The 22,681-nt window shown below is 35.8% G+C and overlaps 3 protein-coding genes across 4 annotated transcripts; 1 reads left to right on the top strand and 2 right to left on the bottom strand.

Annotated features, from left to right (window-relative positions):
- Positions 1-172: 172 nt before the first annotated feature.
- LOC104214411 (15.4 kDa class V heat shock protein) lies at positions 173-898 on the bottom strand. The gene is made up of 2 exons (XM_009764074.2): positions 675-898; positions 173-542 (listed from the first exon to the last, which is right to left on the bottom strand). Exons 1-2 carry the CDS (start codon positions 814-816, stop codon positions 271-273), a joined length of 414 nt encoding a protein of 137 aa, XP_009762376.1. The 5' UTR covers positions 817-898; the 3' UTR covers positions 173-270.
- A 1,609-nt stretch (positions 899-2,507) lies between these two features.
- On the bottom strand, positions 2,508-5,441 carry LOC104214420 (uncharacterized). Of its 2 annotated transcripts, none has more exons than XM_009764080.2 (2): positions 5,278-5,441; positions 2,508-4,558 (listed from the first exon to the last, which is right to left on the bottom strand). In XM_009764080.2, exon 2 carries the CDS (start codon positions 4,541-4,543, stop codon positions 2,645-2,647), a length of 1,899 nt encoding a protein of 632 aa, XP_009762382.1. In that variant the 5' UTR covers positions 4,544-4,558; positions 5,278-5,441; the 3' UTR covers positions 2,508-2,644. The 2 variants fall into 2 exon arrangements, with proteins under 2 accessions (XP_009762382.1, XP_009762390.1); XM_009764088.2 differs by lacking the exon at positions 5,278-5,441 and adding an exon at positions 5,160-5,269.
- Positions 5,442-7,520: 2,079 nt separating this feature from the next.
- Positions 7,521-8,591, top strand: LOC104214444 (uncharacterized). The gene is made up of 3 exons (XM_070164099.1): positions 7,521-7,829; positions 7,941-8,143; positions 8,297-8,591. The coding sequence occupies exons 1-3, from the start codon at positions 7,521-7,523 to the stop codon at positions 8,589-8,591; spliced, it is 807 nt and encodes a 268-aa protein (XP_070020200.1).
- The last annotated feature ends 14,090 nt before the right edge of the window (positions 8,592-22,681 follow it).

Raw genomic sequence — 22,681 nt, 5'->3', positions numbered from 1 at the left:
CCTTAGGTGATGCAGGGTAAATAGTCTCCAGGCCATAATTTTGCTATTATTCACAAGCTTAAAAGTTTTTGGAACGACAGCAAATTTAGTTTAAGGATTATCATTAATCTAAAGTATGTACAGATACTCAAAGAAAGCACAATAGTATGTACAGAACTACAGATACTCAAAGAAAGCACAATCTTGAAATCATTGTCTATTCCCGAAACAATCAATGTTTACAAGATTAAGTATTACTAATATTAACCAATCTTGTTTGGAAAAAATATATCAAGCAGCTCTAGCACCAAGATTCACCATCCTTTCTGGCAAGTCAGCTGGCTCAATGAAAAATCCCCTTCTCACAAGAGTTCTTGGAACTGTGATTGTCAAAACACCATCTCTATAACTAGCACAAATTCCATTCATATCCACCATTCCAGGTAGCCGAAATTTCCTCAAGAAACTCCTTGTTGGTTCTGTGGTTTCATTGGCAGCTTCAGTTCTTATTATCAGGTATCTTGAATCCTCAACTTCCACCTTTATTTCCTCTTTCTTCAGGCCTATAAAAGAAAACATCAATACCATTTTTTAAAAAACTCTAGAAAACCAATATCTAATACAGAACAAAGCACAGGGTCTTCAAAAAAGAGGTTATTTTAAATGGTTCAACAATTTTGATTTTCTTTTTTTACCTGGAAGATCAGCGGAATATATGTGAGATTCAGGGGTCTCTCTCCAATGAACATAATTCTCAGGAATGAAATGATAGGGAAAGAGGAGAGGAGAGGTGAAGAAAGAATTCCGTGTAGAGGGGTGGAAGGTTGAGAACTCCATGTTCTTAGAAAATAGAGAGAGAAGAGGATTTGGGAGGAAAAGTGTGGTGGCTGCAAGAGAGGTTGGTTGTGTTTTAGGGGATGAAAAGAGTGTTGATTTTGACCTTATATAAGCCTAGCCAAGATTGGTGGCATTGGTGATCTTGTTAGGCTTTTCATTAAAATAATGATTGGCTCCTCTATTCTTTGAAGGGAAAAGGCAAATATATCTATCTTGGACAAAGAGATGCATGTGAGTTGCTACTTGCAAGTTTGGGTATCTAATAGTGAAGTGACAAATCCAACCTAATTTTAGAAGAATCAAATAAAACAATTAACTACTTAGCCAAGTGGGAAATGTTCCCTCTATTTTACTCTTTTAGGACTTTCGGAGATGATTTCCTTTTTACTTTTAGATTTTCTTGAGATCATTACATTACAAAAACAAATAAAATTGTTCAATGGGAGAATATATATTTGAAAGAACAAAACCATGGAATACAAAAGCAAAACAACCTTCAGCTAAAGACTAGTAGTCCAGCTGATTCAGCGGGAATGTGGGAACAAAGAGAAACTACGTTTGATTCTCGTTTATATTTTACTGATTGTAAATTCACCTAATATTATTTAAGGTAGTGATTGTAATCTCACCACTTACTCTCTAAAGTTTAACAATATATTTTTGCTTGTCCCTTATTCCATTATGTCAATTTTTCGCTAAATTCAACAGGAAACACTTGGATTGTTATAAAAAGTTTGAAAATATTTTTACCTTTTAGCGTTTGTTCCTTAACGTCTTAGAATTTTCAAAACTTTGTACGAATTCTCAATAACCAATTTTTACATAAATATATATTAAATTTATTAATCTTATAAACAATTGTCCACAGCTTTTTACTATTTTATCTTCACTTCTTTTTACTATTCGGAAATTTGAAGGTGTGGGGAATGCGCATGACCGCGGCCGCCATTGATCAAGTTGGATTGCACTTTTTTTTAGAAATACAAAACTAAAACTTCCAAAGCTGGTCATCGGGACACAACTAAGAAAATATACTACCATTGATGGAAACAAAACAACGCTGCTTCCTCTAGCACAGGAATTGGTAGCAGTGGCAAATGGGCGAGTTGGATCGGATATATGGACGGGTAAAAATGTGTAATGCAAAAAACGGATAAATTATCCAACCGACCCATATTTAATACGGATAAAATGGGTTAACCGGCGGATAATATAGATATACGATAATATGAATATCCATATTATCCATGACTCCTTGAATATGATCACTTTTGGGAGAATTCCTAGTCTAATTTGAGGCTTTACAAATGTAAAAGTTAAACACATTAGTTATCTAATGGTTATCCATTTTCTAAGTGGATAATATAGTTCTTATCCATATTTGACCCGTTTTTAAAAAGTTCATTATCCAACTTATTTTTTAATGGATAATATGAGTGAATAACTATTTTCTTTTTATCATTTTGTCACCACTAGGCACCGGTAATTCTATCGTCCAAAGCTAGGGGAAATGGAAGGAAATCACATACCTCTTTTTGGTCTCTGCTAAAATTTCTCCAGAATATACCGTGGTAGTCTTACAGATATATAATCAATAACATACATCAGACCTATGAACATTAAAAGAAAATAACAGTTAAGTTGATAAATAATAATTATTTGATGAAAGAAACAAACCCAGATTCCATATATGGACTGAAAACAATTTCGCTGTAAGGCATTTCTTTAATAAGTGTCCCTCAGATGATCACCATACAGCTGAATATTGACAACAGTGTGCAAGACTCGGGAATTACAACATCAACATGGCTTTAGTGGATATCCTAATTCATGTATTTACTCCTAACAAAAAACAATTGCTATATGATGGGAAATTAGTGGAAGTGCCAAAAATCCTCACAGGAGAACGGAAAGGATTTGGTGTTACAGGATAGCTAATATGTAACCCTGCAGCGCGAAGAACTTGTTTACTACTTGAGCACGAAAGTTCGGACTCATTGGTGAAATAAGCTGGAACGTTCGTGGATTTTATCAAGTCAAGAGCTCCATTCCAACATGAATAGCTTCCTAACCCACAATTCAAAGACATGATAACGTGAGGAGTTGGCAGATAGTTGGCTTCGTCCTGGTAAAGACCCCTTACAAGGTTTACCCTCACTCTGCTACCTATTCCAGAAGTTGTCCCGGATAAATTAGTGGGGACTTCTGGCCCGACCATTATTATGTGTATATTGCCCATTCCGTGGAGTAGATGACCAATCTCAGCAAAGGCTGGCATCCAATCTAACTCACCTTCAGGTCCAATGTAGTGGAGGATCACCTCTTTGTTCTTGAGTAACAGATTCTTTGAGCTGATGTTGAGTGCTGTCAATATGTAATAGATTGTCAAGGGATGAGACAGAATATCTGCAACGGGACTCGTTAGTGGTAATGACCGGAGGCTGTAGTACTCTAGCCAACCAGATAAGAAGACTGAGCTTGATATCCCATCTCTAAAATGATTATGAAAAGGTGAATCATGAGGGTATTCATTCTCATCCAAGCCACCCCATGAATCCCAAAGTCCACCCGGAACAGGAAGAAGACCAAATGGACAGTGGAAATAACAATTACATTTTCTTCTCCACATGCCTTTCTGGTGAATACCAAGTGATTCAAGCCATTTACAAGGCTGCTCAGCAGAACAACTAAAGATGAAGATCTTCATTGCCAGCTCTTCTTCTCTTTCCATCATGGCCCTGTAAAGTCCGCAAACATCTTTGTGCGCTTCCTTCCAATGCTGCTTCTGGCAGACAGAACTGCAATAGACCACTGCAGAGCAATGACCGCAGCAAACTGACTGTTCTCTGCTGACCTTTTCCTCACACAGCATGCACTCCCTCAAACAGACAGCTGCATTTGATTTCACATCAATAAACGTCTCCTCCATTTGCGCTTCGGAATGTTTGGTGGGAGTGGAAGTTGATGACGAGCTATACTTTTCCTGATATCCTCGACCAGGAGGGTGTGAAATTGTTACTGCCACAAGATCATTTCCTTTGGCCATTTCTGCAGGCCACTGGACATCAACTGTTTCGATGAAAGGTTCAAAATATGTCACTCTAGACCACTTTGGAGCTGCACCATAATCTTGCTGAAGCAAAGGGTGCAGAAGAGAAGCTCCTTTCATTACTGCATACACAAATCTAAGCTCTTCAAGTGTTGGATTCCTAAACTGAAGCTCACCAGTGGTTGTGCAGCGGCCAACGTCAATCACTGGATATCGATCTTCACCTGAGACCTCCAATGCCAACGATATAACAAATCTCTTATTTGAAGGGAGCATCACAGAGTCCAGGTCATAAGTAACCCGCAAAACCTCAACATTTGGAACCCGAATTGTCTCCCTAGAACCAGTCATCTTCTTCGCATCATTTTCCGACCTAAACATATAAAGACCTATATCCCCACCATCTCCACCAATAAATTGGATACAAGAAAATGGCTGTTTTTTGCCAGACCAATCTGAATCCTTCCCTACCCTTACACCGAAAAGATGACCTGGGCGCAACCGCCTCCAAGGATCAGTTCTATACAAAGCTGCAGCAGCTCTGTATACAGACTTAATGAAAGGCGGTGCAATACCATCTATCTTCATAAGATTGGTTCCTGATCCAGGACCAAGTCCAGGTCCAGATCCAAATTGCTCTTGAAATCTACCAAATGCATATTTCAAATGCACGTCCATCTTAATTGCTGACACCTGCACAAATTAGACGTCACATTACTCTAGAAAACCCAACAGCAACACGAATTAAGTGTATAGCAATAACAACAAATGCAGCACCAAATTCAAGCAGAAAAATTTAGTAATCTGTAAGAACAATTTCAAGCAAAAGACTGCTCCATTTATGGGGCATATCTTTCCCAACAAACACCTAATAATATAGTGATAAAACTTGTTGCTTTTGCTTCGCTGTATCAAGAATGCTACACTAAACACTACCAAGAAACAAGGCTAAAATGGAAAAAAATTCTTGCTATTCATGAATAAAACCCACTAACACCATTCATCTACAGAACAATAAAAACAAATGCAGAACCAAATTCAAGCAGTGCAATGTAGTAAGCTGTAAGAAACATTTCAAGCACCAAGATGACTGCTCCTTTTATGTGAAATATCATTCTCATGAACAAACCCAGAAACTAAATAAGAAATATTGTTGATTTTACTTCATCATATCAAGAATTTTCTACCAAAACAGTACCAAAAAGAAAGGTACAAGGAAAAATATTTCTGGGTATTTCTGAAATTACTTGAAACCAGCATTCATAAGTTTATAAGTATGATGGAAAGCTCGTACCAGCTAAGTGAAAATGCAGAGAAGAATGATTCAATTTAATTTGGTGATAAAATCAAATCAGTAGTACTAAAGCATTTGAGTTGGAATTTCTTAATATAAACAAGTGTGGCAATGTCACCTTGATTATTGATCTCTACTGAAGAAAGCTGCGATCTTTAGCTTTCAAATAACACAACAGTCAACTTAGAGTCAAGATCTGCTGACACTGACAAGAACTGTGTCTGAGAGAAATTGGAAATGGGAAGATCATCGTCGATCGAGCTGAATGGGCTTTATGTTGGGCCTAAGCTTTCTAATATGGACTTTCTTGGAGTTGTTTGCCCGAGGAATTTTTCTTTCCTTTTTGCTTACATAATAGTAAGACATAAAATTTCCTTAAGGAAGTCTTCCTATTTAAACATGGAAATTTTACCTCCTATAACAAATTTTTACACCTTATTTATTATAAATAAATACTTTTTTTAAAAATTATTTTTTATAGCTACCTTTTAAATTTTATAGAAAATTATTTATTTATGGTCACTTCTTACTTTAAGCCTTTAAATACACTGCGAAATATTTTTCTCTCTTCTACTTTCTATTCTTTCTCTCACACTAACACCGTATAGCATACAACTTTACTAAACCCACGATCTCTCTCCACTATCTCTCTCCCAACCCAGTATCTTCCCCGTGAATACAACCACCATTATCAACTGGGAATGTAGTCTTGTAACATACCGGCGACGTCCTTGAAACGCCGGAGATAGAGTAAAGATCGAGATTTTAACTCGAGTGCTAACTTAAAACGAGGGGGCAGAGAAAGTGCAGCGTCGAGAAGGTTAACGGCCGAAGCAATCTCGTTGGGCTCTTGTGTTGCAATAAAAAGTTTTGCATCTTTGATGTATTTGTCGACAATCTGTAAAAATAATGTTAATATTTATTAGAACTTGAATATGTATGGATATCATATGTATTCAAAATACATCCGCAGTATGTATTCAGCAGTTTACTAAAAATAATCCTTAAGTAAACTATGGAATGTATTCATCAGATATATATATATATATTCAAATATATCTACAGTATGTATTCATATGTATTTCACTATATATTAAACATTATGTATTCATATATGTATTCAGCAGATTGTAGTGTATATATACTAAAGTTTGTATTCATATGTATTCCACTGTATATTAAGCATTATGTATTCAGCAGTATGTACGATCAAACTTGCCATATGTAAAATCGAATTATACCGATTGTTGTATATATTTGTATGAATTTCAAATTTTATTTAGTAAAGAGAACTTCCACGAACGATAGCAACAAAGAAAGCCAGAATTGAATCTCTAGAGATTGCTCTATTTTGGGGTATTTTTGGCTGAGAATATTCTATAACTGGAAATACAAATTATGCGTGTTATAATTGAGTTAGTTGAGTTATACTAGGAGTCTATCGCGTTAATTGATTCACTTACCCTTTTTAAACAGCTGAAAGGACCCTTTTTTCCACAGATTTATGTTATTGTATTCACGAATACAGTCGAATACATTATCTGCTAGCTGGATTCCCATATTTTAGTAATTTAGTAAATGATAGCTATAGCAAGCTAATAACCACTAAACAATAGTGGTTTGTGAAAATTTCTCTTTAAACATTATCTCTATGATAAGTTGAAGCTTTGAAAATGAAGTGTCATTGTTGGGCCATCGGAATATTTTGCCTCAGGTCCAAAACATAAAACATGAGTGGCCCATAGTATTTATCTTCTGTATTAGTTGACCTTTGTAATAGTTAGCCTATTTTGTTAGTTCAGCTCATTTTTCCTTCTTGAACTCATTGTAAAAACTAGTTACATGTTTTGTATATAAGTGAATGATGCCCAGAGTGTAAAGGCTGGTCGGTTCTATCATCTCATAACATTTTCTCCTCTCTTCTGTTCTCTAGAACTTTCCTCCGGAAACCCTACCCAAACTTCCCAAATTCCGATTGATTTAACATGTAACATGGTATCAGAGCGTGGATCCAGATTGATCTCGTGATTCTGAATCGTCCGATGTTACTCTCGTTAGTTTTTGCAAAGGTTGTGTTTCCTAAAGTTGCTCGAGGAGTTTCAAAATCTCTTCTTTTTTTGTGGATTCTTCTGTTTTGCCGTATATTTCCTCTGTATCTTCGTGAGTTTGTTCATTTTTGTCGTTTCCATTGCTGTTGGTTTAAATTTTGGAGCTAAGTTTTTTGGAGTATTTCTGAAGCTAGGGTTTCGTGATTGTCGCTGATTTTGAAGTTCTTTTTGACGAGATTGGTAATATTATTCCTTTTCTCAAGCCTAAGTTTCTGTTTACATGTATAGTTGATTGTTGAATCTGCTAGAAATTATGGTGTCTCTTGCTTTTATCATTGGTAGCACTAGTACTGATTCTATTGATTCATCTAATCCTTTGTTTTTGTATCCCTCTTATATACCCGGTATCTCTCTAGTTCACACGCTATATTTTTGTTCTGGTTTTGGTGGGTTGAAGAGGAGTGTTATTGTATCTTTGTCTGCTAAAAATAAGATTGCAATTATTGATGGTTCATGTCCTAAACCTACTGATAATTCACTCAATCTCAAACAATGGAATAGATGTAATAACATTATCATATCCTGGTTGACGAGCTCGCTCTCTCCAGAAATAGCAGAGAGTGTTCAATATTTAGAAACAGTTGAGAACATTTGGGAGTAATTGAATAAATAATATGGAATAAATGGTACAAAGATTTTTGAAATTAAGAAAGAGCTTGCCTCCACTGTGCAGGGAGCTCTTGACATTGCTTCTTATTTCAACAAGCTCATAAAGTTATGGGATGAACTAAGGGTAATGCGTAGCAATAAAGTAAATGCACGTGCATGTCTTATCAAAGCTGGACTTTTGAGGGAGGAAGAAGAGGATAGAGTTCATCAGTTTCCTATGGGTCTTAATGAGATATATGTTGGAGTCAGGAATAATATTTTGATGATGTAACCATTGCCATCACTTGACAGTACATACGACATACTACTCCAAGATGAGAAACAAAGATAAGAAAATCCTAATTCCTAATTTAACTCTGAGTCAGCATCTTTCCATGTGTCCGGTGGCAATAATAAAGTCATATATCCTCCTCCTCACAGGCAGTATAATCAAAGTGTGAGTTTTGATCAGAATAAGGGTGGTATGGTTAATCTATTTTGTAAATATTGCAATAAGCATGGGGATTTAATTGATAAGTGTTGCAAGCTTCATGACTTTCCACCAAACTTCAAGTTCATAAAAGGGAAGAGAGTTGCAGCACGTGTCGCTACAGAAAATGAGTCCTCAAATGGCTTTACTTCTCATCCCTCTGGTCTTACTCCTAGTTCTATCACTGTTGTGGTTGAAAATCATGACCATCAAGGGTCTGCAATGCCTGGATTGACACAGCAGTAATATACACAGTTGATGAATCTTCTTCAACAGTCTCACTTGTCTGACTGTATTCCTCAACTTAATCTCATGGCATCTGCTAATTTTGCTGGTATTTTACTGTTTGATTCTGTAGAATATGGTTCAAGTTCTTGTATGCTGACACAATCTACTAAATCCACTAATTTCACAAATCTAATTTTGATATCTGATTCTAGTGCAACTAATCACATGACTTCAAACAAAGATGTTCTTTTTAACATTATTCCCCTGATTGTTCGTTACCTTGTGTCCTTTCCAAATGGATATAAGGTTAAGGTAACAAGCACAAGATCCTATTCCTTAAATAAATCAATCACTCTTCACAATGTTCTTTATGTCCCATCTTTTCATCACAGTCTCATTTCTGTTTGCTGATTAGTACAACAGTTGCATTATATAATCATGTTTATTGGTATTGGTTGTTTCATTCAGGCCCATTTTCTGAGAAGGCATCTGGCGTTTGGTAGAGTAAGCAATAGACTCTACAAGTCTCAATCGATAATTTTATCTCTTCCTCGGAACTCCGTGACTGATAACTTTACTTCCTGCAACTCACCTTCATCTTGTATCTCTGTTTCTAGTACTTTATTTGTAGATAGTTCCATTCCTACTTGTAATAAAGTTGCATTGCATGGAATGAATATTGTTTGGCATCAAATATTGGCTTACAGTCCTTTTGTAAGGATGAAAAGTATTCCTGTTGTTTTTGATAAATAATGTTTTCCATGCAATGTGTGTTCTATGGCTAGACAAACAAGGTTGTCATTTCCAAATAGTAATGTCCAGAGTACTAGGCCTTTTCAACTTATCCATGTTGACACATGGGACCCTATCATATACCAAACTATTCTGGTTCTAGATACTTCTTAACAATTGTTGATGATTTCAGTAGATCTATATGGACTCATTTGATGGGTTCTAAAAGTAATGCATTTTCCTTGCTAAAAGCCTTTGTTTTGATGCTTAAAACTCAATTTAATATGACTGTCCAAACTATTAGAAGTGATAATGCCTTGGAGTTGGGGTCCAATCATTCAGCCATATCTTTTTTTTCTGACCATGGCATCATTCATCAAAACTACATGCCCACACATACCACAACAAAATGGTGTAGTGGAGAGAAAACACAGAACTTTACTTGAAGCATCTAGAGCATTGCTTTTTCAATCCAAATTGCCACTAAGATTTTGCGGGGATTGTCTTTTGACAGCCACTTATCTCATAAATAAGCTGCCTTCCAAATTGTTGAATAATAAATCTCCTTTTGAAATATTGTATGGGAAGGAACCTAGTTATTCTCATTTGCGGACTTTTGGTTGTCTTTGCTATGCCACTATGCCCATACCACAAAAGGACAAACTCCAACTTAGCGCTATAAAGTGTGTTTTTCTTGGTTATCTCTATGCCAATAAGGATATAAGTTCTATAATCTGAATCTAAAAAATGCTTTGAGATGTTATTTTTGATGAGCAACAGTTTCCTTTTGCTGCACCTTCTGATTCACATGTTGCTCATGTTTCTGAGTCCCCTCTCTCAACTATTTCCTTCTCTCATGCACCTGATTCTTCTCCTTTTACACCTGATCCATCTTCCTTTACTTATGCACTTCCCATTTCTTCCCCTACTTTCGATGATCCTTTACCGTATACCGACTCTTCAGCTTCTCCTTCTTCCAATTTTGGGAGTTCTTCTATTCATTCTCCTTCTCCTATGTCTTCTACTTCTTCTGATCCTTCCTTTACTTTTTCTGATCCTCTACCCTTAAGGAGGTCTGATAGGCCTCATAATCCTCTTTCCTATTTGCATTATCATCAATATCAACTTCCTGCTTATTTTTCTTGTTCTTCAGTTTAGCACTTAGAATTTGAACCATATGCTTGTGCTCAGGCAGCTCCTATTCCAGCTTGATAGGAAGCCATGCAGAAGGAGTTTGTGGCTTTAGAAGCAAACAACACTTGGGATATTGTTGAATTACATGCCGGGAAGAAATCTATTGGGTGTAAATGAGTCTATAAAATTAAATATAGGGTTGAAGGTAGTATTGAACGATACAAAGTACGGCTTATTATTAGGGTGACACCCAGGTTGAGGGGGTGGATTTCAATGAAACTTTCCCCCCTATGGTAAAGTTATCTACTGTTAAATGTCTTGTGACTATTGCTATTAAGAGGCTTGGTCTTTTTTTCAACTTGACGTTAATAATGTTTTTCTTCATGGTGATTTAAATAGGGAGGTATATATGAGATTGCCTCCAGGAGTCTCCATTTCTTCTTCTTCTTCTTCTCTTATTGCCCTTCTAGTGTGCAAGCTAAAGAAATTCATCTATGGCTTGAGACAGGCATCCGAGCAATGGTATGCAAAGTTGTCTCAAGCTTTGTGTTTGCGAGGATACACTCATTCTTTAAATGACTATTCCCTGTTTATTAAAGGATCTCCTAGTAACATGGTCATTATTGCGGTTTATGTGGATGACATAATCTTAACATGTGACAATCTTGCTGAAATTTCAGCTTTGAAACAATATTTGAATAATAAGTTTAATATCAAAGATCTGCGCTTTGCATTATTTTCTAGGGATTGAGTTCTCCACTTCTCCCACTGAATTTTTGTTAAACTTTAAGAAATTTGTAACTGATTTGCTTAGGGAATATAGCTGCTTGGATGTGTCCTCCGTTGTCTGTCCCTTGGATTTGAACACTAAGTTGAAGGCAAATTTTGGGGACTTGTTACCCAATCCTGAGAAGTATCGTTGTTTAATTGGTAAGCTTTTGTTTTTGACCCATACTCGACCTGATATCCGCTTTGGGGAGCAAAATTTGAGTCAATTCTTGCAAGTACCTCATTTACCTCATATGTCTTATTCTTTGCACATGTTAAGATATTTGAAGGGCACGATTGATGTTGGACTGTTTTACTCTAATTCTCCTGATTTTAGGGGTGTTCGTCGGTTGGTACGGTGCGGTATTTAGATATTTCGGTTTCTTAAAATCTTATACCAATATCGTACCTAATTAAATTCGGTATGGTTCGGCTTTTCTTGTTTCGGTTTTGGTTTATTCGGTTCGGTAACTTCGGTTTACTCGGTTTGAATACTAACTAGTGCATAGAACCATACACTCTAATATTCTTAATTAAAGTACTCAAAAATACAAAACTAAAAATGTTTGTTGACAAAAAAATTGTCTAAAACTAGCAAATATCGACCCAAATAGAGAAAATTGTACATAAAAGAATATTTGATCATTAAAAATGTCTTGTTGCTTGTTTAGAGTTAATTGATAAACATTGAAAATAAAGAAAAGTAAAATTTTATATTTTTTATATTTATATTATAATTGATAATATGTGTTTTGTATAATATAATATATATTTCGGTCCTGTATCGGTATTTCAGTATTTTATCTTAAAATACTAAATACCATACCTAATACCAATTTTTTTTTAAAACTTAAATCAAATACCATACCAAATACCAAAATACAGTATACCAAAAACCAAAATTTTTGATTTCGGTATGGTAATTTAGTATTTACCAAATTATGCCCAGCCCTACCTGATTGTGCTCTCACAACTTACTCTGATAGTGATTGGGCAGTCTGCCCCGACACTAGAAAATTAGTTACGGGTTTTTGTATATTCTTGGGTGATAGTTTGGTGGGCTAGAATTCAAAGAAAAAGCCTGTTGTTTCACTTTCCTCCACTGAAGCTGAGTACCAAGCTCTTAGCAAACTTGTAGCTGAACTAGCCTAGTTATCCAGGCTGTTGGTTGATATTTTTGTTCCTGCTTCATAACCTATTTCAGTTTTCTGTGATAATTAAGTAGCCATATACATTGCTAAGAGTCATGTGTTCCACGAGCGTACCAAACACATTGAGGTGGACTAGCATTTCATCTGGAAGAAACTTGCTGAAGGTTTGATTTAGTTGTTCCATGTCTCTACCTCTACGCAGCTTACGAACATCTTTACTAAGCCTCTGACTTGCGTTCTTTACCATTCTTTGCTGTCTAAGTTGAAGGTGTTGTCCCCCTCCAACTTGAGTGAGGGGGGGAGGGGTGTTGGGCTATCTGAATATTTTGCCTCAGGCCCAAAATATAAAACATGAGTGGCCCATAGTATTTATTTTTTGCATTAGTTGACATTTGTAATAATTAGCCTATTTCTTAGTTTAGCCAAATTTTTCTTCTTTAACTCACTGTAAAGACTGGTTACATGTTTTGTATATAAGTGAATGAGGCTCAAAGTGTAAGGGTTGGTCGGTTCAATCATCTCAGAACATTTTCTCTTCTCTGTTGTTCTCTAGAACTTTCCTCTAGAAACACTACCCAAATTTTCCAAATTCCGATTGATCTAATATATTAACAATTCATACGAGTGTGAGTGTTACTGTATTAAAACAAAAATCAGAAAACTGTTAGAAGAATAAAGAAATGTATAAAATAGTAAAGAATCAGAAATATTCCGAGTCCACAATTTTCTTGTGCGTCCTTAAGGAATTTTAACCCCCTCACACGTTGCCAAGGTAATGGATTAAATCCTCCCAAGATAAAACGGAATAAACCTTCCTGCAACAGTGGCAATACAAACTGCAGGATACCAACAAACTCAAAGAACGGAGCAAAATCACACTTACGAATTTGAGAGAGAGAGACTGCGAATTAGGATGCAGTATATACAGAAAGAAAGAAGTTCTAGAGTGTTTTTCGTATCTTGAAGATGCAGCCTTGCCTCAGAATTAATAGGCAAATATCAAAAGAGGTGTCTGGAAAGGTGTCTTTTCAGAAAATACGCGGCATGCCGCGGTTCTACCGCGATCGCGACAGAACCGCGGCCAGTGAGGCCCTCTGAACTTTCAGCAGTGATTTGACATTTAATTAATTATTAAATAATTAAATAAATTTTTTCCAAAAATAATCTTATCGATCATTTGACAAATCCGAATCCGAAGCCGAAGCCGAAGCCGAAGCCGAAGCCGAAGCCGAAGCCGAGCCGAGCGAGCGACGACGACGGCGCGAGGGTTCTTTCTCTTCAACTCCTTTTAAGAGCTTTAAGAAGTGAATCTATATATAAGCACACAAATGTGATTGTCCCTCACCAATGAGGGACAAAGTGCAAGACAAAAGTTCACTTCTTCAAATTTTCATTTTCCCTCCATTTCCAATTCACACTTCTTCTACTTTAAAGCCCAATGGCTTAAAGTCCAACAATCCCCCACATGAATGGGAATGGCTGTATCAAGAAAGATCATAGATGAAAGCTATGTGATTTTGCAAGTAAGGATTAATTGCATCTGGATAAGTAGGTTTCCCTTTGAACTTTCCGTAGTGAACATATGTCGGATATACTCGGTCAATCGGTAGATTTGATATCTTTGAACCGTCGAACTTTAGTGTATACCTAGACAGCCATATGTCACACAACCAACCCTTAACCGTCTTTTGGTTCTCATTGTTGTGTTCGTTTTAGCCATGAACACCGCCTGGTTTCATAAGTGCGTAGAGAATTGGCTTACAAAATTCTCATTGAAGCGGCTTCCACTTCACACTTACATAGGTGATTCCTAAACGTGTAATCCTTTAGATTGACACTATTTGATAAATACCTCATCAAAATTAGGTAATCATTAAAGAACGTGTAAAGTTCTATCCTTGTTACTGAACATTGTCTTCATCACGAGAATGGACCAAAGTTTTTTATTTTGACAATGTTGTACCGGTCAATCATAACTTTGTTTGAGCTCCTTGAACCTAGATGTCGGAACAACCAAAATTCTAGGTAGAGTTACCGCCATGCTGACTTGTCCTCGGCCATAGTCCCATTCCCTTAGATGATTTCTCAACTCCCTCTCTAGTTAAGCCTTTTGTAAGTGGATCCGCAACATTATCCTTGATCTTACATAATCAATAGTGATAATTTCACTAGAAAGTAGTTGTCTAACGGTATTATGTCTTCGTCGTATATGACGAGACTTTCCGTTATACATAACGCTCCCTGCCCGTCCTATTGCAGCCTCACTATCGCAATGTATGCAAATAGGAGCCAAAGGTTTTGGCCAGAACGGAATGTCTTCTAAAAAATTCCGAAGCCATTCAGCTTCTTCACCGGCTTTATCCAATGCTATAAACTCTGATTCCATTGTAGAGCGAGCGATACATGTCTGTTTGGAAGACTTCCAAGATACTGCTCCTCTACCAACAGTAAACACATATCCACTTGTGGACTTTGTTTCTGATGAGCTGGTTATCCAATTAGCATCACTATATACTTCAATAACCGCAGGATATTTATTGTAGTGCAAAGCGTAGTCTTGGGTATACTCTAAATATCCCAAAACTCGTTTCATAGCCACCCAGTGATGCTTGTTGGGATTACTTGTGAATCGACTAAGTTTACTTATTGCACAAGCTATATCGGGTCGTGTACAGTTCATGATGTACATTAGACTTCCCAACACACGAGCATACTCCAATTGAGACGTACTTTCGCCTTTATTCTTCATAAGATGATGGTTTAAGTCAATTGGAGTCCTTGCACTTCTAAATTCCAAGTGTTTGAATTTTTCAAGTACCATTTTCACGTAATGTGATTGAGACAAAGCTAGACCTTGAGGAGTCCTCTGGATTTTAATTCCTAGAATTACATCGGCAACTCCTAAGTCTTTCATATCAAACTTACTAGCAAGCATACGCTTAGTAGCTTGAATGTCGGCAATGTCTTTGCTCATTATTAGCATATCATCAACATATAAGCAAACAATGACTATATGATTTGGAACGTTCTTAATGTAAACACATTTATCACATTCATTAATCTTAAAACCATTTGACAACATTGTTTGGTCAAATTTCGCATGACATTGCTTGGGTGCTTGTTTTAGTCCATAAAGGGACTTGACAAGTCCACACACCTTTTTTTCTTTTTCCGGAACCACAAACCCTTCAGGTTGATTCATGTAAATTTCTTCCTCAAGATCACCATTTAAGAATGCTATTTTTACATCCATTTGATGGATTTGAAGACCATACAAGACGACTAATGCTATTAGCATCCGAATGGATGTAATTCTTGTTACCGGCGAGTATGTGTCAAAATAGTCAAGACCTTCTCGTTGTCTAAATCTTTTGACAACAAGTCTTGCCTTGTATTTGTCAATAGTACCATCATCCTTCATTTTCTTCTTGAAAATCCATTTAGAACCCAACGTTTTGTTACCTGGAGGAAGATCAACCAATTCCCAGGTATGGTTGCTCAATATGGATTCTATTTCACTATTGACAGCTTCTTTCCAATATTGTGCTTCTGAGGAAGACATTGCTTCCTTGAAGGTACGAGGCTCATTTTCTAACAGAAAAGTCAGAAAATCTGGACCGAATGAAGTAGATATCCTTTGACGTTTACTTCTTCTTGGATTTTCTTCATTAGGCATACCATCTGTTATTTCCTCCCGAGGTCGTTTTGACTTTTGGCAGGTCACTTCACTTTCCTTTTTATACGGATAAATAGTTTCAAAGAATTCAACATTATCTGATTCTATTATCGTATTAATGTGAATCTCAGGATTTTCTGATTTATGAACCAGAAAACGATATGCCTTGCTATTGGTTACATATCCAATAAACACACAATCAACCGTTTTTGGACCTATCTTAACCCTTTTAGGTTTAGGAACTTGTACCTTAGCTAAACACCCCCACACTTTGAAGTATTTCAAGCTAGGCTTCCTTCCTTTCCACTTTTCATAAGGAATGGACTGTGTTTTACTATGAGGTACACGATTGATTATCCGGTTAGCTGTAAGTATAGCTTCCCCCCACAAGTTCGGTGGTAAGCCAGAACTTATTAGCAATGCATTCATCATCTCCTTCAATGTTCGATTCTTCCTCTCCGCAATTCCATTAGATTGTGGAGAGTAGGGGGCAATTGTTTGGTGAATAATGCCATTTTCCAAACAAATTTCTTCAAAAGGAGATTCATATTCGCCACCCCTATCACTTCTTATCATTTTAATCTTTTTGTTTAGTTGCGTTTCAACTTCACTCTTGTATTGCTTGAAAGCATCAATTGCCTCATCTTTACTATTAAGTAAATAAACATAGCAGTATCTCGTGCTATCGTCAATAAAAGTAATAAAATACTTTTTCCCACCGCGAGATGGTGTTGACTTCATGTCGCAAATATCTGTGTGAATTAAGTCTAAAGGACTTGAATTCCTTTCAACGGACTTATAAGGATGCTTAGCATACTTTGATTCCACACATATTTGACATTTGGAATTAATGCAATCAAATTTTGGCAATACTTCTAGATTTATCATCTTCCGCAATGTTTTGAAGTTTACGTGACCTAAACGCGAATGCCATAAAGTGTTTGACTCAAGTAAGTAAGAAGAAACATTCACTTTATTGATAGGAACTGCTATTACATTTAGCTTAAAAAGGCCCTCATTTAGGTAACCTTTTCCTACATATACATCGTTCTTACTAAGTACAACACTATTAGAAACAAAAATACATTTGAATCCATTCTTGACAAGAAGTGAGGTAGACACAAAATTCTTGCGAATGTCTGGAACATGGAGGACTTGATTTAGAGTCACTATTTTTCCCGACGTCATCTTCAACACAATCTTGCCAACTCCTTCAATTTTGGCCGTAGATGAATTTCCCATGAAGATTGTCTCATTGGGTCCTGCGGGGGCATAAGAAGAAAATAACTCCTTGTTAGCACAAACATGGCGGGTGGCTCCAGAATCTATCCACCATTCTTTTGGATTTCCTACCAAATTGCATTCAGACAACATGGCACATAAGTCCTCCATTTCATCTTCAACCATGTTAGCTTGATTCTTTTTCTTCTTATCATTCTTGGGCGCACGACAATCCACGGCCTTATGCCCAGATCTTCCACAGTTGTGGCAATTACCCTTGAACTTTTTCTTGCTTGGGTAATTCTTTGGTCCGGAAGCCTTCTTCCTCTTCTTATTTTGTGGCGCCTCCTCAACAACGTTCGCCCCCATCATTGTCGAGTTTCCACGTGACTTCTTTTCAACATTTTTGTTGTCTTCTTCTATCCTCAAACGAACAATCAAGTCTTCTAGTGTCATCTCCTTCCGCTTGTGTTTAAGATAGTTCTTAAAATCCTTCCACAACGAAGGTAACTTTTCAATGAAAGCAGCGACTTGAAAGGCCTCATTTATGACCATACCTTCAATAACAAATTCATAATTAATAATAAGATAAATCTTATTAATAATATTATTGATTCAGGTCATACCTTCGGCAAGGAGGTCATGCACAATGACTTGTAATTCTTGGACTTGAGTTATGACGGACCTAGTGTCAATCATCTTGAAATCCAAAAACCTTGCAGCCACGAACTTCTTAAGTCCGGCATCCTCAGTCTTGTACTTCTTCTCAAGTGCATTCCATAAAGTTTCCATGACACTATAGACATTGTACAAGCCATCTTCCAAACAACTCAATATGTAGTTTTTGCACAAGAAATCAGAATGTTTCCATGCTTCAGTTACAACAAGTCGTTCATCATCCGGAGTATTTTCAGCCATGACCGGAGGATCCTCCTTGATGAAACGTTGCAAACTCAATGTAGTAAGATAGAAGAGCATCTTCATTTGCCAACATTTGAAGTCAATACCGGAAAACTTTTCGGGTTTTTCTGCCGGTGCCATAGCATGAGCAGGAGTAGAACGGCTTGTAACAGTAGCAACTGTTCCCGCAACACTTCCATTAGTTTGGTTTTCATTCGTCATATTTGTGTAAAGTTGAAAACAATACAAAACTTGTTAATCAGTGAAGTTTTTGATATCTTCAAACTGAATACCAAACCAACCATACAACACGTAACAATGGTAAAGTTTTTATATACTTCAAACCCGTACGTTTATTATTCCGGCAAAGTTTTTATGTACTTTAAACCGGACAGAAATAATTATAGGAGTAGAAAGCAACAAGGCTTTAGTCTCCAACAAAGTATAAAGAAAACAGTTTAATAATCAACACAGAAACGTTAGTAATAAAATTCCTTAAGTTTGTGAGCGTTACTGTGTTAAAACAAAAATCAGAAAACTGTTAGAAGAATAAAGAAATGTATAAAATAGTAAAGAATCAGAAATATTCCGAGTCCACAATTTTCTTGTGCGTCCTTAAGGAATTTTAACCCCCTCACACGTTGCCAAGGTAATGGATTAAATTTTCCCAGGATAAAACGGAATAAACCTTCCTGCAACAGTGGCAATACAAACTGCAGGATACCAACGAACTCAAAGAACGGAGCAAAATCACACTTACGAATTTGAGAGAGAGACTGCGAATTAGGATGCAATATATTCAGAAAGAAAGAAGTTCTAGAGTGTTTTTCATATCTTGAAGATGCAGCCTTGCCTCAAAATTTATATGCAAATATAAGAAGAGGTGTCTGGAAATGTGCCTTTTCAGAAAATACGCGGCCTGCCGCGGTTCTACCGCGATCGCGGCCGAACCGCTGCCAGAGAGCCTCTCTGAATCTGACTGCCGCGATTCTACCGCGGTCGCGGCAGAACCGCGACCAGCGAGGCCCTCTGAACTTTCAACAGTGATTTGGAATTTAATTAATTATTAAATAATTAAATAAATTTTGTCCAAAAATAATCTTATCGATCGATCCGAAGCCGAAGACGAAGACGAAGACGAGCCGAGCGAGCGACGACGACGACGGCGCGAGGGTTCATTCTCTTCAACTCCTTTTAAGGGCTTTAAGAAGTGAATCTATATATAAGCACACAAATGTGATTGTCCCTCACCCATGAGGGACAAAGTGCAAGACAAAAGTTCACTTCTTCAAATTTTCATTTTCCCTCTATTTTATTTTCCTCCATTTCCAATTCACACTTCTTCTATTTTAAAGCTCAATGGCTTAAAGTCCACCAACTAGCACCTTATTCCTCGTAATGGACCTTCCTGGATACTTAAAAGAAAAGAAAAAAAGGACATATAAAGCAATTTTATTGTTAGTATCTTTTATGAAGAATGTAAAATTAGCTAACTTGAAAACACAGTATTCCAGACAACAACAACAACAACAACAACAACAACAACAACAACAACAACAACAACAACCCAGTGTAATCCCACTTAGTGGGGTCTGGGGAGGGTAGTGTGTACGCAGACCTTACCCCTACCCTGGGGTAGAGAGGCTGTTTCCAAATAGACCCCGGCATCCTTCCCTCCAAGAACTTCCCACCTTGCTCTTGGAGAGACTCGAACTCACAACCTCTTGGAAAACACAGTATTCCAGACACCATTGTTTAATTGTATCTCCATATTTATCTGTGCGTATAATTCACAATTATTAATAGAGTATTAGTCCTAGTATTATCCAAACAGTTTAATAGTAATATTAAGTTACAAATTATATTTATTTCAGCAATAATTCATGTTGCACTTCTAGATTAAGAGATGTGCTTGCGTTTATATAATTCTTGAATCTTGAAGAAATATAGATGTTGTAATAACTAGAACTCCTCCAACTCTTTTTGTATTCAAGTAAGTTTTTATTATTGTGTATAATACAATGTATGAAATATTTAGTTTCTTATTATTGTGTATAATATAATATATGAAATATTTATGACAATCTAATTTTTGACACTTCAATTGGTATTTTCTCACAAAGAGAAGAGACGAAATAAAAAATTCAATATTTTATATGATATGTTTTAAAGAGACGCTAGAATATTCTGAGATTTTGTCTCTTAATATTTAATACGTAACTATCTGATGTTGAATATTTAAAAAAAATGCTATGATTGAAACTGATATTATTGAGGAACAGTAAATGATTGACATATTCCTTACAAAATAAAAATGTGAGTAAATTATCTAAATTGACCAAAAAACACTCAAATTTTAGTAAACTATTAGTTAAACGTGTTTAGTTAGATCACAATGACTATAAAGTAAAATGTATATAAAGCAAAATGTACGATAACTAAGCGAAAAAAATACTACTACATATAGCAGAACGTCTCTAAACTAATACTAGATAAATTAATAAACTCTTTAAAATAATAAATTTTTTTCGATTCCGACTCCGGCTAGTGGAAAAAATCACCGATTTCGATAAGATAATAAGATAATATATTTTCGGAAGACTCCTATATAAATATATAGTCCCATAAAATTATAAATATTAGATAATGAATATGATTCTAGTTTTTTTTTTTTTTGTTTTTTTCTTAAAATTTAAATCTAGTTGAAGCTCATCTCTAACTTTTCTTATTGCATTCAAAAGTTCTGGTGTTGTCTTCTCGAACTGCACCAAAAAATTATCAAGAGTTTTAGACGTGATAAGTGTTCCTCACGCGTAACTGGTTCCAAAGGTATTGTATAATCTTCAACTTCATCATCAACATTGTTTTCTCCGAAGGTATCCACAATTTCTTCTAAGCTCTAGATCTCTCAACATATATCATTTTCACCTGGGTAATTCAGCAGGTTAATGACATCTATTTTATTGCGGTAACCGAGATCATTAACCATGACCTCATGTTCATGAATATCTTTTTCACAAGTGGATTCATTTAAATTCCTCGAGGCTTCACCCCGAACGAATAGTGCAAAATACAATTTGCAATTATCTCTTGCTGAACATTTGTCATCCAAATCGCGATTGCAAGATTGATAGCATCCAAAACATTAATTTTTCGTGGATCAGTCTGTCCCAGCTCATAGCCGTCTAATATCTTACGGTAAAATCTACATCGATAATGCATCTTGAGAGCTCTTATTATCCCAGCATCACAAGGTTAAATTTTTTATGTCATGTTGGGTGGCAAGAAAAGCAATTTAATATTTTGTAGTCCTTTAATATTTTTTGGGTGTACTCGAAAATTATCTACCACAAGCAAAATTAATCTACCATGCATTTTATGGTCAAAACAACGAATAAATTTATCAAAAAACACACTTGTCATCCATGATCTTTTATTTGCATGATAGTGACAATTCAAGCCGTTCATGTTGACCTTCTTGAAGCAACATGGTTTTGCATATTATCCAATAATCCATAAAAGAATTTTTTCAGATCCATCATCATTGCAACAAATAACAACCGTGAGCCTTTTTTTGTCCCGCTTTCTTCCTTCAAGTTATTCCATAGCAAGAAAATAACCAGCTTGTAACTTGTAAAACAAATCAATTTCAACCATGTTAAAAAATCTTTTATAGGGAAATGGTCTATTTTTTTCCTTACGGACTCCAATTTCGTCTCCATGTCTTGTATGTCAATCGAGCCACTTTCTCTGAAACGACAAAATGACTTGATATTGTGTCTTAGCTTGAATTTCTCAAGCCAGCATTGAGAAAAGTTGTGCTCAAAATCTTTTTTAGGATATAAAAGTTTCATTATATCTCTCGCCTTCTCAAAATTAACTCTTCGGTTATATTCACATGGTCTTGGTATTGGAGAATGTACTCATAAATAACCTTCTCCATGCTTGGAAATTTTGTTGGCTTGTGCCGCTTGATATCCCTTCCTTTTTCTAAGTTAGCCGAAAGATACTCAGGTGATCGTTTGAGTGTGTTTGATATTGTACCTTGACTAACTTTTAAATGAAAATTTTCATCAAGCCACAACTGCAATTCTTTTCGAGTACATGTGAAATGATCTTTTTTGTACTTATATAATGCTTTACGTATTCGATCTGTCATTATTGATATTATGACACCTTTTATATGAGAAGCCATTGTTGGGTACGGTTTGAAGAAATTTTCTATGTTGCTATTGAATGTTTTTAGTAAAAATACAATAAATAATATTTGATTAAAAAACAATAAATATTACTTTGATTTATTAATTATAATAAATAAACAATAACCATTACAATGAATCATACATTGTATTTTATATATAATGAATTTATTTTTTATATTAATTCAATAAATATAATATTTAAATTAGTCAGATACAATAATTTTGATGTAATTAAAACTAATCTTCATCGAATCTCGAAAATACTCTTTAAATTAATAAATAGTATTAATTTATCGATTAAATAATATTTTTATAAAATTAATA

The sequence above is a fragment of the Nicotiana sylvestris genome, chromosome 2 (genome assembly GCF_000393655.2).
Source record: "Nicotiana sylvestris chromosome 2, ASM39365v2, whole genome shotgun sequence".
Lineage (NCBI taxonomy): Eukaryota > Viridiplantae > Streptophyta > Magnoliopsida > Solanales > Solanaceae > Nicotiana > Nicotiana sylvestris.
Note: the sequence above shows the minus strand (reverse complement) of the source record. Positions and strands in the feature narration are given on the sequence as shown.